Below are 15,271 nucleotides of genomic sequence, written 5' to 3'. Positions count from 1 at the left end.
CTGGGCCACAAATACAAAATCTGCATCCAACCCCCCCTAATATCTTGAGATGATACCTAAATCGGAATCAGACCTTGAGTAGAGTAGACTAATGATACCTGACATGAGGGAAGGTCCCTAAATGGCACCAAGCATAGGAAGAAGTAATTCTTGGATGACAATAAGTATGGAGAGACAATCTCTATTGTGTAGGTTAGTAAGGGATTGGGGCCAGAGGAACGAGAGTATATGGCACGGTCAGACTACAATAGGGATTGTCTGTAGTCTGTTACCAGACAGATACATAGATCTGAAGCTGAGCTGTGAACACAAATCTTTTAAGAATAACATTAGTTGTAAACTTGCATATTTTTTTTAGATGATCCAGAACAAGGTTGGGAAAGTGGACAAACCATTTTTTCCCTCATGACGGTAGTTACGTAGGGAGGATGGGCGGCAATATAACACTGCCCGGGCCAGTCCTGGTAGCTTAACAGGACATCTACCACAAGATTATTGGTGGTAGAGTGTCCTAAATAGGCTGCTCGTTACTTCTAGGGGATGGGGGGGGACCGTATTTACATGTAAATCGGCGTTTTCTATTGCCGAAATAATAACTTTGTAAAAGTGCTGGACACGCTCAGGCTGATTGCGCCCGATCGTCTCTCGGCTTCCCCAGACTTTAATATTTTCACACCCCCCCAATGCAAGCCTCCTCCTGCAGCCAGACGGGGAACTAGGAGAGAGCACACGCCCCGCTCTCCGCGCCCTGGCCCTTTGGCGTCACCAGTCGGATCCTAATTCTCTGGCCGGCGGCAGGAAGCAGCTAATAAAGTCCGGGGAAGCCAAGAAGCACTCGGGCGCAGTCAACCTGAGCAGGGCCAGATTAAGGGTGGTGGGGGCCCCTGGGCGCAAACTGGTGGGGGCCCTTCCAACAATGTTTTTGGAGGTATATAGCCAGCCAGACCCCTGTAGTATGTAGCTTGCCAGTCCCCTGTAGAAAATGGCGATCTCAGCTATCTCCCCCAGCAAAGGCAGCTGCCACGGGCCACTGTGCATTGCACACAGAGACAGTCAGCGACTCAGCTGAGTCATTGACTGTCGGAGACTGTTGGGGGGCCCCTTAAAAAGTGAAAGTGGTGGGGGCCCCGGGGCTCGAGCCCCAGGAGCCCCTCCTTTAATCCGGCCCTGAACCTGAGCGTCTCCAGCACTTTTACAAAGTTATTATTGTGCCAATAAAAACAACGAATAACATGTAAAACACAATCCCCCCCCATCCCCTAGACATAACGAGCAGCCTATTTAGCACACTCTAACACCAATAATCTGGTAGATGTCCTTTAACTTATGTGGTCCTTACTTTAATGGGCCACATTTATTAAAGTGTTTGCACCAGTTTTCTGTCCGACTTTGCACTGACAACAATCTGGAGACTGCTTGAACAGTCTGCACCAGTTTTATGTGGCGGCTGCTCCGTGTCCGACAAGACAGAAAAAATGTGCAGCTAAAGCCACTGTTACTGCTTAGCCGATCCGTGTGCCACATTTATAACTGACGTGCGGCACAATTCTGCAGTATGAACAAAGTGCAACAAAAAAAATGGTGTCACTTCCTGAACAGTGCAGGGGGCGCCAGATTCATGGAAGATCCAGCACCAGTTCTGAAGAATCTGCCGCCCCCTGCACCCTCCACAGGACACTATACATAGTACAGACTGCACTGGTTCTGATAAATGTGGCCCATTGAGTTTAAGGTGCTGAGTATTCTAGACAAATTATCTACAACCCCAGCCATTACCTCCTCAGCCAGAGACTTTAGTCTCAGTAACCAGTCCTCCGCCTGCTCGAGGACATCCAATAGCTCACAATCCTCGTGCTTTATCTTCAGTGCAGACTGGACTATCTGGCTCAGGTTAGACCTCCGAAAGCGATAGAGATACAGGTCCAAGTGGGTGGTTCCGGGTATGGATGGGACATCTGGTAATGGATAACTGGAAACAGAAGAATACAAAGAATCAGAAGATGTGATTGCTGGTATCCAATAAGGCAGTTTCGGATGTTTCCGATGACCTTGCATTGGGTTCTGGTGCTGAGCTTCTCTAGTAGATCTATGTACCTGCAGTCACTTATGATGTCATTGATCAGACGTGTCACCAACGAGTCCAGGTCATAGGGGGAGCATTTTGCTTTAACTGCAAGTTGAACTTTTTCCAAGTTGGATTCCTAAAAAAAAGAAGAAGCATGTGAACCACAAAGCACCATCCAAAATCTACTACAGGTTGGTCAATGGTAAGTACTACAAGTACTGAACAGGAGAAGATAAGCCAAGACAAGTGAAATCTGTCCAAACATGAAGTCATAGATGATTTGAAGAACCAAATGTGTCCTTGTTCTATCATCCTTAATGTTAAGCTATTCGCTTCTGTTACCACAAGCTTTAGATTTTGTGTCCTCCAAACCCAGAAGCATCGGGAAGTAGGTTTTAACAGATAATGATCTAGTTATATAAATATCTACAATATTGTGGAAAAGTAACACAGAGCGATCTGGAACTACGTCACTTCCCAACACTCACCAGATTGTCCACCGCATGAAAGAGAATGTTCTGTGTGTCAGTCCTGTGCCAGATATCTTCCCAGTATGAAGAGAGAACAACCACTGGTTTCACATTGCCCCACGGGAGGTAGTAATACTGACAGCCTGAAAATAACATTACATGTCATTACTGCAAAGAAACAGAGTACTATAATACTGCCCCCTATGTACCAGAATATAACTGCTATAATACTGCTCCCTATGTACAGGAATATAACTACTATAATACTGCCCCCTATGTACCAGAATATAACTGCTATAATACTGCTCCCTATGTACAGGAATATAACTACTATAATACTGCCCCCTATGTACAGGAATATAACTACTATAATACTGCCCCCTATGTACAAGAATATAACTACTATAATACTGCCCCCTATGTACAAGAATATAACTACTATAATACTGCCCCCTTGCTGGGAGGTTGTGTGTGAGCTGAGCTCCTGAAGTCTCCTGATGCCTGGAGACAGCCCAGGGCGGGGCCACCCTGGGTGGGGAACTTCCCCAAGCAAGGCCCAGGCTTCCAGGCCTACACCGGGAGAAAACTCCCTTACAACTTCTGATGGGGATGTAAATCCCAGAGTGAGCCGCCAGCAGAGCAGCAGCCAGTTTGTGAGTGACCTCCGTGTAATGAAGAAAGAAGAAAAGAAAGAGAGTGAAAGTGAAGCCAGATCCCAGCCCGGACAGCATGGAGCACAGATAATGAAGCAGCTGAGTACAGGTCAGGCAGCAGGTGCACAGCCCCCCACTCCTGCACCCAGACAGCGGAGAAGATCCCTGGAGAGACAGACCCTGCAAGAAAACCTGCAGCAGAGAGAGGTTGTGTCCAGCATGGCCTGCACAGGCCGCACCAGGTCAGCAGCAAAGCCGCTAAGTGTCTCTGCACAGAGTGATCCAGCCTCAGTCTCAGGCCCGGCCATTACAGGCAGCAAACCTGAGAAGCCAAGCCAGGAGATGGTTACACCCAGGCAGCCTGGAGGACTACAGCAACCAGCACGGCAGCTGAAGGAGACTACCCGAGCGCCTGAGCTGAAGATGGCGGAGGAGATCCCGGCACTGGTAAGGAGGATGGGGGAGCTGAGTCACCACAAGCAGATGCTGCAAATGCAGATAGACTGTATGTATAGCCTGAGGACTGCGCACCCTGAGAGCAGCGCCCTGTACAATAGTAAGCTGCAGGCGCTAAGTAAGGAACTTGCTGTGGTGGTGAGGGACATGGACTGTGTTCTGGAGAGGATGGGACCCCTGGCCGAGTCCTATAAGAACAGGGAGCGCTTTGCCCAGCAGAAGCAGAGCTGTAACCCTGGACCCCGGGCCCCTGCAGCACAAGCTGGACCCATCCCCCCAGGTGCACCCCACAAAGTGTCACCCCAAGTATTGAAACCTGCAAGCTTCTCTTTCCAGAAGGGACAGACACAAGAACAGCCGCAGACCCCCGCAGCAGAGGAAAATGCTGTAGTACCACAGGTCCCAGCAGAGACTGTGCAGCAGGATAGTGGACTTTCATCCATGCGTCATGGTGATGCGGTGACCCAGAATTGTGCTGTAGTGACAGAGACTGGGGACATTGCTAAACATCTTGATGTGGCTGAGGGGTCGGGGGATGGAGGGGACTCTCAGTCTATCTGGGAGGTGCAGCTACCGGTGGATGGGGGGCAGGGGATTGTACAGGATGATGTGTGTGATTTCCCCCCTCTAACATCCAGCCCCCCAGATGAGTCAGGTCCCTCTACTTCAGACCCTCCCCCCAATACACAGAGTGAGCCCCGTCAGGAGCCTCCTAAAAACGCCTGGAGCCGCGGCGCTCCCTCCTTCACCTCCGGCGCACAGTACTCAGGGCAGGCGTTTAAGAGGAGGAACGTGGTGCGCTTTAAGAACAGAGGCGCTAAGGAAGATCTCCCAGATAGGAGGTTTGTGGTGCGGGATCTCCTGTGCCGCCAGATGGGGTTCACGCCTGATGATATCCTGGCGGTCATCAACCTTCCAGACAGACAGGGCTACGATGTCAGCTTTAAGCTCATGTCTAGTCTGGATAGGTTCTGGGATAAACTCCCCCGGTTCAAGGATGTTGATGGCTGGAATAAGTTTACGTTTGTCCCCATTTCCAGGCCAGGTACTGTAGTGGTGAATGTCATCTTCTGGAACGAGTCGGTTCCTCCTCAGGATATTCTTGTGTGGCTCAGGCGCCATTGTGATCTGGTGTCTGACCTCACCAAGAACCGAGACGCCGACGGTATCTGGACTGGAGGGTGGAAGGTTCTAGTAAAACTGAGGCAATTTAACAACATCACCCTACACCTCCCTAACTCCTTCTTCATTGGTAGAGAGAAAGGCGTCTGTTTCTACCCAGGGCAACCACGGAAGTGCTTCAGATGTGGTAAGATCGGGCATGTGGCTAAAATATGCACAGTAATAAAATGCAACCTGTGTGGGGAGGTCGGCCATCTCAGTGCCAGCTGTGAGAATGTCAAGTGTAATCTGTGCGGTGAGATGGGCCACCCACACAAGGATTGCCCGGAGGCCTGGCACAACATCGCTAGAGACTTCTCAGATGATGAGATGGTGCAGGAGGCAGATGCCTTAGAGGAGGAGGCCATGCTGTCAGGACAAATTCTGACTAGGCGGGAAGTACAACAGGGCTCAGGTAAAACTGCTCAAGAACCTCAGCAGTCAGGGAGCACTCAGGGGAGTATGGAGGTTGTCACCCAGGAGCAGCCTCAGACAGCCACCTCTGTAGCACCTGGTGATTATGAGGAGGTAAAGAAGAAAAAAAGAAAGAAAAAAGATAAATCTTCCCGTAAGCCTGAGGAAGAGAGCAATTTAGGCCTGAAAACAATGAGGAAAGCCAGTGGTGATACTGGGGTCATGGTCCTTGGCAACCGGTTTGATGCTCTGTCAGAGTCAGATGGGGATTATGAGCGAGAGCTGGAACGTATTGATAATGAGTGTGAGGTGGACATAGGGGACCCCCCAACTAAAAAGAAACCCCCTCCTGAAGATACCGCTGTAGAGTCAGACATGGAGACAGGTGGAAGACAGGGGGACATTGACTCTGACATATGATGATGGGGGTCACTGCTCTGCTCTTTATCATTGTGATGGCTGGGTTTTCTCTAAAAATTGCTTCCAGCAACGTCAACAGCATTAAAGTAAGAAGGACCAGACACGCCGTGTATGACCACCTGAGATATCTGGACGCCGATGTCATCTTCCTGCAGGAGACCCGTCTGACCACCTTAGGGCATCTCCGTGAGGCTGAGCGTGAGTGGCGGTCTGGTCCTTCTTACTGGTCACTGGCTGTGGAGCCGTACGCCGGGGTCGCCATACTGTTTAACACCACAGATGTGACGGTGCACAGGCTGACGGAGGTCGTTATGGGGAGGTGCCTGGTGCTAGAAGTGACCATCCATGGTAGGCGGCTCCGGCTGATCAACATCTATGGCCCACAGACAGTGACAGAGAGAATCCAGCTGTTCAATGAGGTGCAGCAATATCTTTTCACTTCAATCCCTGTGATAATGGCGGGCGACTTTAATGTTACCATGACATCGGGTGACAGATCCTCGGGCAGAGCAGTGGTCAGAGACTCCAAAGTCCTAAAGAGCATTATATCACAGGCCCATATGTGTGATGTATTCACCCTGGGTGGTAGGACACCTAAGTACACCTACTCCTGTGCTGACAGGCACAGCAGAATTGATATGGCTTTTGTGAGTCCCTCAGAGAATGTTAGTGGGATGAGTGAGAGAGTCGTCCCATATTCTGATCACCTGGCCTTATTGTTTTGCATAGGAGCTACTAACCGCTCTGATATTGGTCGGGGGCTATGGAGGCTTAACTCCAGCATCCTGGATGATGTCTATGTCCAGTATTGTATCCACTCCCTTTTTCAGGACCAGCTCCAGAGACAAGACTTCTACGACAATATATCTGACTGGTGGGAGAACGTCAAGGAGGAGATCAGGTCCCTCTTAAGGAGACTGTCAGTGAAGAAGGGTAAGAGTAAGTACAGCCAGTATCTCAAGCTGCGGAAAGAATTGGAGTCACTGTATTCGGCGGGAGGGGGGGACAAACAAAAGATTGACCGACTGAAGTCTGAAATAAAGCAGTATCAGTACAGTCGCTACACGTCCCTGGTGATCGAGAGAGATTACGGAAAACTGGGCGTTCCCGATCCGTATGAAAATTGCCGGGAACGTGTGGCCAAGAAATCGATCACAGGTCTCACTGACTCCCAGGGAGTTTTGCAGGAATCTCGGGAGGGTATTCTGGGGGTGGTGAGATCCTACTATGCTGAATTATTTCAGAGGAAGGTTTTGGATAAAGAGAAAATGGCTCAATTCTTGGAGGCAACTCCAGGTCCTGACACTAAAGATTTGGATTTCTCTCCTTTGACAGCAGAAATAACAGAGGAGGAGGTTAAAGAGGCCATTGATAAGTTACATCTGAAGAAGGCACCAGGTCCAGATGGAATAACATGTGAATTCTATAAGAAGTTCAGAGACCTCTTAGCCCCGATCCTTGTGGATGTATTTACAAATTGTCTAGAAAATCACCTGATGCCTCCATCCATGAGGGTCTCATCGCTAATTCTGCTGTCCAAAGGGAAAGAGCCTAGTGACATCAAGAACTGGAGGCCAATCGCCCTCTTGAATGTCGACAGGAAGATTTTGGCAAAAATTCTGTTTTCTAGGTTAGTCTGTTTGTCCCCGGCACTGTTGGCAGGCTCTCAGTACGGCACGGTAAGAGGGCGGAACATCTCTGGAGCAGTCATCTCGATTAGAGAGATGTTTGAGAGATGTAAAGCTCTGAGGTGTGGGAGATATGTTGTAGGTCTGGACCAGGCTAAAGCCTTTGACAGGGTTGATCATGATTATCTATGGGCCACTTTGTCAAAGTACGGTATTCCGGGACAATTTATAGATTGGCTGAGAACTTTGTACAGAGAGGCGAAGACCTTTCCTCTGATCAATGGTTGGCAGGGGGACACTTTCGGGGTAGAGGCCGGGGTGCGACAGGGCTGCCCCCTGAGTCCACTGCTGTATGTGTTTGCTATCGATCCATTCCTGAGATCACTGCAGCGGTGTGATTTTCAGGGGGTGCCGGTCCCCCATTGCTTGCCCCTGGATGTTGTTGCCTACGCGGATGATGTGACTGTGGTGATATCTGAACCTCGTGAGGTGGAGATGTTGTCTGCAGCCATCAGAAGCTACTCAGAGGCCTCCGGGTCTCTGGTCAACCTTGAGAAGAGTCAAGCTTTCTGGACATTGGATACTGCTCCGGGCTTTGATCTGCCACAGTTCGCCAAGGCCTCCACCCATATTAAGATCCTTGGGGTTAAATTTGGGAGGGAAGACAATGCCAAACTAAATTGGGAAGAGAAGTTGGATACCGGAAATGCAAAGGTTCAGCGATGGAAGAACTGGAGGCTGACCTATAGAGAAAGGGTTACTCTGATGAAGACTTACCTGGTCCCTGTCTTCCTCTACGTCTCTGTCGTCTTTCCTTTGCCAGAATCTTTCCCCGCTAGGCTCTTTAGCCTGTTCTTCCAACTTTTATGGGGGAACAGGATGAACCCAGTAAAAAGAGGGATCACCTACCTGCAGAGGAGAGAGGGTGGGCTGGATATGTTAAATCCAAGGGTTTTCTTTGACTCCATGTTTCTGAAAGTAAATTTCAGTTGCCTGGACTCAAACAATGGTCTCCTGTGGGTAAGTAGTGTCAGGGACTGGATATTGCCTTTTGCAGAGTCTTGGGTGCGAGGCGGCAGTCTCAAGAGGGGCCGATGGACTCCTGGCTTCCTCCCCCAGTATCTGGAGTATGGTCTCAGGTGTTTGAAAAAGTGGAGGCTAGACAAGACATTTTTAGAGAGTAAGACCAGGAAGGACCTTTACACTAATATCTGTAAGACCTTCTATACAGTACAGCCAGCTCTGAGGGACTGCACAATGGCCACCCTGCAGGAGAGTCTGAGGCTCCTTAATGGACCGAGGCTTCCAGCCAAATTCTTTGACATCGCCTGGTTATCTCTGCATGGGAGACTATTTGTCAGAGGAAATTTAAAATTCCTGAGCGTCTCTGACCGTATGTGTCCCCTAGGATGTCAACAAGAGGAGACCTTGGAGCACTTTACCACCGAGTGCCAGGGTGGGAGGCAGATATGGGAGAAGGTGTCCCACAGACTGAAAATACCACGTCTACAGTCTCTTAGATACCCAGATATAATCTATGGGGTAACACCACATATAATGGACATTGACCGGGGGACCATGTACCTCATTATCACCATCATTAAGTATTACCACTGGCACAACAGGACCCGAGTCTCCATCCACAATGAGACCTTCCAGCACATGACCGCAGTCACACTTATAATGTCTGAGCTCAGATGGATCAGATACATAGAGATTGGGAAAAGTGATGGGAATAGAAAGTTATGGAGGAATATATGTCTGGACTAATGGATCATGTAATTATGTTAAATCCTTTTCCCTTTAACCAATGATGGACATTTAAGTTACTTATTATACATTTATTTATTAATTTCAATGTATGATTTCTGTTAAATTCTGATTGGAATGTACCATGTATTTTGTTTGTTTCTACTAATAAAAATTGCCCCCTATGTACCAGAATATAACTGCTATAATACTGCTCCCTATGTACAGGAATATAACTACTATAATACTGCCCCCTATGTACAGGAATATAACTACTATAATACTGCCCCCTATGTACAGGAATATAACTACTATAATACTGCCCCCTATATACAAGAATATAACTACTATAATACTGCCCCCTATGTACAAGAATATAACTACTATAATACTGCCCCTATGTACAAGAATATAACTACTATAATACTGCCCCCTATGTACAAGAATATAACTACTATAATACTGCCCCCTATGTACAAGAATATAACTACTATAATACTGCCCCCTATGTACAAGAATATAACTACTATAATACTGCCCCTATGAACAAGAATATAACTACTATAATACTGCCTCCTATGTACAAGAATATAACTACTATAATACTGCCCCCTATGTACAAGAATATAACTACTATAATACTGCTCCCTATGTACAAGAATATAACTACTATAATACTGCCCCCTATGTACAAGAATATAACTACTATAATACTGCCCCCTATGTACAGGAATATAACTACTATAATACTGCCCCCTATGTACAGGAATATAACTACTATAATACTGCCCTCTATGTACAAGAATATAACTACTATAATACTGTCCTCTATGTACAAGAATATAACTGCTATAATACTGCCCCCTATGTACAAGAATATAACTACTATAATACTGCCTCCTATGTACAAGAATATAACTACTATAATACTGTCCCCTATGTACAAGAATATAACTACTATAATACTGCCCCCTATGTACAAGAATATAACTACTATAATACTGCCCCCTATGTACAAGAATATAACTACTATAATACTACCCCCTATGTACAAGAATATAACTACTATAATACTGCCCCCTATGTACAGGAATATAACTACTATAATACTGCCCCCTATGTACAGGAATATAACTACTATAATACTGCCCCTTATGTACAGGAATATAACTACTATAATACTGCCCCCTATGTACAGGAATATAACTACTATAATACTGCCCCCTATGTACAAGAATATAACTACTATAATACTGCCTCCTATGTACAAGAATATAACTACTATAATACTGCCCCCCTATGTACAAGAATATAACTACTATAATACTGCCCCCTATGTACAAGAATATAACTACTATAATACTGCCCCCCTATGTACAAGAATATAACTACTATAATACTGCCCCCTATGTACAAGAATATAACTACTATATTACTGCCCCCTATGTACAGGAATATAACTACTATAATACTGCCCCCTATGTACAGGAATATAACTACTATAATACTGCCTCCTATGTACAAGAATATAACTACTATAATACTGCCCCCTATGTACAGGAATATAACTACTATAATACTGCCTCCTATGTACAAGAATATAACTACTATAATACTGCCCCCCTATGTACAAGAATATAACTACTATAATACTGCCCCCTATGTACAAGAATATAACTACTATAATACTGCCCCTATGTACAGGAATATAACTACTATAATACTGCCCCCTATGTACAAGACTATAACTACTATAATACTGCCCCCTATGTACAGGAATATAACTACTATAATACTGCCCCCTATGTACAGGAATATAACTACTATAATATTGCCCCCTATGTACAAGAATATAGCATATAGTATATTGTACTTCTATATGAACCTGTCTGTTCTATGTCTTGGCAGAGGGCGCGGTAATATTTAGTGTATATTATGTGGCGAGGTCTGCACAGTTTACAGGCACAGCTATGGAGTATTAGGACGTGGTGCGCTGCTTTTTACGCTCTGCACACACCATTTATTTATCACCAATTATAACCTGGCACATTGTTTGCCCCTCATACTCCAGGAGTCCGGGAAACTATGTGTAATTATTATCACATCATACACAACTCTCACCATCGAATACCGCCCTGCTGTACTGTGTGGTGGAGGCCAGGGGTAAGCAGGTGGTGTCAAACTTATTGCCGTAGTTCCCGATGCTGACTTCAAAGTGAATGGCGTCATCAACATCCTGCAGCATGGTAGCGGAATAGAAGGCAGCAAAGAGGCAGTACTTCCTCCTCCGGAGATACTTCTAGAAGGTAACATGGATGGATGTATTATATATTCTATGTTTATTTTCACATTTCATGTTCAGAACTTCTCTTGTGATGCACCTGTGGCCTGGAATGGTTTACCATAGACGCCAAGAGACAGATTCACTATTGAAATTGTCAATCAAACTGAAAATATCTGGCAGATTTAATCACAATTTGGTGCATCTAGTTTTGGACCAAACTTCTCAAAAAGTTTGAGAGTCTTCACAGAAAATTCAATTGGAAAACGTGGATTATTAGGGGTTTTGCTGGTTCTATCCTCAGTATAGGTCATCAATGTAGGGAACGGTTGTTGGCACCACCACTTGGAAAACCCCTTTAACCTTTACCTATAATCCAAGTGTGTGGATCCAGTGGGCAAAACACCTATTTGAGGCCGATACCAACCCCCCCATGTTACAGGAAGATATCATAGCCCCCATTATTTTTCAGGAAAACCGCCCAGGCCCCTCCTGAATTTGTATAATGATTCTACTTGAGGTAAGCGAGCAGGATCCCATCACATAGTCCATCAAACCTCCCCTCGCAGGACGTAAGACTTGTACAAACAATCAGAACACAAATTAGTCCTTTCCATGAAGAATTCCAACATCGGAAAAAAGAAAAAACATCCGCAACCCCAATTAAGGCAATTTATGTCTTCCTGATTAGGAGTGAACGTTCCAGTCCACAAATCGTTCCCAGGTAAAACCCGTAAGATCTGTTCAATCGTTTAGGGGGAATGGAGGGATTAACAGATGTTCCCACTGCTTTTATGGAAGTCATATAATCCCGGAGTAGCTGTCATTACCTCGACTCGTAAGATGTCATCAGGAGATATGTCCTCCACCTTCTGCTCAGTATGTTCCACCAGCTTGGTCTCCAGCTCCAGGAGGACACGTCCTCTGTAGGCTACTCCTTCTCCCTGCACGACAAACAGAGGTCATCTGTACTGGAAAGTATGGATCAGACACCAGGAGAGCATGGAGAAAGCCTCCGAGAGGAATGTGCTGAGAACAGAGAACTTTGGTGGTGGACGAGCCAAGACAACATGGAAATGAAGTAGATTCGTATCCCATCATTCAGGCAAGATACAAAACAGATGCAGACTGGACACTCCACCAAGTCCATATATTATGGGCAGTGGTGGCCTCCCTCTTACCTTCCCCATGTTCAGCTCTTCGTAGGGGTCCGGGAACCCAGTGAATTCTCTGGGGCTTCCATAAAGGTTCACATAACATGGTCCGAAGGTGGGAAGGAACCCCAAACTGTCATCAACTAGGGGCAAAGAGATCAAGGTCCAAAATTAATGGACATCAATGGACTTTTGCCTATATTGGAAAACACCAAACATCTAATGACTTGTAGCTCAAGTGTCAGCATCGCACTGTCATGTTCACCAAGAGTCAAGGTGTCCCTGTCCTGTCCCACAAGTGTCAGCGTATCCCTGTCCTGTCCCCCAAGTGTCAGCGTGTCCCTGTCCTGACCCCACAAGTGTCAGCGTATCCCTGTCCTGTCCCCCAAGTGTCAGCGTGTCCCTGTCCTGTCCCCCAAGTGTCAGCGTATCCTGTCCTGTCCCCCCAAGTGTCAGCGTATCCCTGTCCTGTCCCCCCAAGTGTCAGCGTGTCCCTGCACTGTCCCCCCAAGTGTCAGCGTGTCCCTGTCCTGTCCCCCCAAGTGTCAGCGTGTCCCTGTCCTGTCCCCCCAAGTGTCAGAGTGTCCCTGTCCTGTCCCCCCCAAGTGTCAGCGTGTCCCTGTCCTGTCCTCCCAAGTGTCAGCGTGTCCCTGTCCCCCAAGTGTCAGCGTGTCCCTGTCCTGTCCCCCCAAGTGTCAGCGTGTCCCTGTCCTGTCCCCCAAGTGTCAGCGTGTCCCTGTCCTATCCCCCAAGTGTCAGCGTGTCCCTGTCCTATCCCCCAAGTGTCAGCGTGTCCCTGTCCTGTCCCCCAAGTGTCAGCGTGTCCCTGTCCTGTCCCCCAAGTGTCAGCGTGTCCCTGTCCTGTCCCCCTAGTGTCAGCGTGTCCCTGTCCTGTCCCCCAAGTGTCAGCGTGTCCCTGTCCTGTCCCCCAAGTGTCAGGGTGTCCCTGTCCTGTCCCCCCAAGTGTCAGCGTGTCCCTGTCCTGTCCCCCCAAGTGTCAGCGTGTCCCTGTCCTGTCCCCCCAAGTGTCAGCGTGTCCCTGTCCTGTCCCCCAAGTGTCAGCGTGCCCCTGTCCTGTCCCCCCAAGTGTCAGCGTGTCCTGTCCCCCAAGTGTCAGTGTGTCCCTGTCCTATCCCCCAAGTGTCAGCGTGTCCCTGTCCTGTGCCCCAAGTGTCAGCGTGTCCATGTCCTGTCCCCCTAGTGTCAGCGTGTCCCTGTCCTGTCCCCCAAGTGTCAGCGTGTCCCTGTCCTGTCCCCCCAAGTGTCAGCGTGTCCCTGTGGACAATTCCAAGATGGAATTCCAAGAAAACTAGGACCCAACTGCAATAAGAGCAAACAGCGCCACAAACTATGTAGTGTTCATGCTGAGTACTGGAGATCCGCCCCCAATCGATTACATGAGAGTGAAGCCCCAGTCAGTGGCGTAACTAGGAGTGTCAGGGCCCCATAGCAGGCTTCGGCATGGGGCCCCGCTTCCAGCTTGAAAATTATACATATTTGTATACTCACACATGCAAGTTACAATCACACAGCATATATACACACATACAGTATATCCATACACCGTATACACATACAGCATATACACATCACTGATGCAGCATATATACATCACATATACGTTATATACATATTTTGATGTACAAAGTGCAGCATAATATAGATATAATGATGCACATCCTCCACTCTTTAGTGTGTCAGGTCGGATGCTGGGGCCCCCTGACACTGTGGGCCCCATAGCGTTTCCTATGGCTGCTACCACTGTAGTTACGCCCCTGGCACCAGTAGCGCGTATACAGAGTATACGGTGAGATCCATGAACACAGCCGCCCCCTATAAGATATTCCCCCTACACCCTCATACAGCTCTGCTACATCCGCTAGTCACACACTACATCATGGCTATAGGAATGATAGAGGACATCGTAGAGGACGTACAGGTAAGAACGGCCGACGGCTTTCCCGTGGTCTCATCTGAAGCACAAAGAAAGAAGTCCTGGTTAGAGATGGCGTCAGAGGTGTCACATGAATGGATCTTATCAAGGAGCAGACATCACTAATGATGATGACAACATGGGAAGGGGTTAGAATAAAGACAAAAAAGTGATGAAACATTAGGCACACACAACACAGGCTCAGCCGGCGATGCTAAGGACCTATACAGGGTCCAGTAGGACCAGAAGGGCTTCCTACTAGTGGAGGTGTATAATCTGTATGTAGTGAGCTCCCCCTAGTGGTGGTGTTTAATGTGTATGTAAATCAGCTCCCCCTACTGGTGGTGTATAATCTGTATGTAGTGATCTCCCCCTAGTGGTGGTGTATAATCTGTATATAGTGATCTCCCCCTAGTGGTGGTGTATAATCTGTATGTAGTGATCTCCCCCTAGTGGTGGTGTATAATCTGTATGTAGTGACCTCCTCCTAGTGGTGGTGTATAATCTGTATGTAGTGATCTCCCCCTAGTGGTGGTGTATAATCTGTATGTAGTGATCTCCTCCTAGTGGTGGTGTATAATCTGTATGTAGTGATCTCCTCCTAGTGGTGGTGTATAATCTGTATGTAGTGATCTCCTCCTAGTGGTGGTGTATACTCTGTATGTAGTGATCTCCCCCTAGTGGTGGTGTATAATCTGTATGTAGTGATCTCCTCCTAGTGGTGGTGTATAATCTGTATGTAGTGATCTCCCACTAGTGGAGGTGTATAATCTGTATGTAGTGATCTCCCCCTAGTGGTGGTGTATAATATGTATGTAGTGATCTCCCCCTAGTGGTGGTGTGTAATCTGTATGTAGTGATCTCCTCCTAGTGGTGGTGTATAATCT

At 47.3% G+C, this 15,271-nt stretch overlaps 1 protein-coding gene across 7 annotated transcripts in view; it reads right to left on the bottom strand.

Annotated features, from left to right (window-relative positions):
• Nucleotides 1-15,271, bottom strand: part of DYSF (dysferlin) — a 173,496-nt gene that overhangs the window by 99,831 nt on the left and 58,394 nt on the right. For 4 of the 7 annotated variants that reach the window (XM_072126385.1, XM_072126384.1, XM_072126389.1 and 1 more), the window contains exons 17-23: nt 14,389-14,424; nt 12,479-12,594; nt 12,128-12,241; nt 11,138-11,315; nt 2,554-2,678; nt 2,095-2,201; nt 1,777-1,969 (exon numbers count right to left, since the gene is read on the bottom strand). In XM_072126385.1, coding sequence (XP_071982486.1) covers nt 1,777-1,969; nt 2,095-2,201; nt 2,554-2,678; nt 11,138-11,315; nt 12,128-12,241; nt 12,479-12,594; nt 14,389-14,424 — 869 coding nt within the window. The remainder of the gene's footprint in view (nt 1-1,776; nt 1,970-2,094; nt 2,202-2,553; nt 2,679-11,137; nt 11,316-12,127; nt 12,242-12,478; nt 12,595-14,388; nt 14,425-15,271) is intronic. The other 3 variants (XM_072126387.1, XM_072126390.1, XM_072126386.1) reach the window with 1 other exon arrangement.

The sequence above is a fragment of the Engystomops pustulosus genome, chromosome 1, assembly GCF_040894005.1.
Source record: "Engystomops pustulosus chromosome 1, aEngPut4.maternal, whole genome shotgun sequence".
NCBI classification, from domain to species: Eukaryota; Metazoa; Chordata; class Amphibia; order Anura; family Leptodactylidae; genus Engystomops; species Engystomops pustulosus.
The sequence above is the reverse complement of the archived record's forward strand: the minus strand, read 5'-3'. Positions and strand labels throughout refer to the sequence as shown.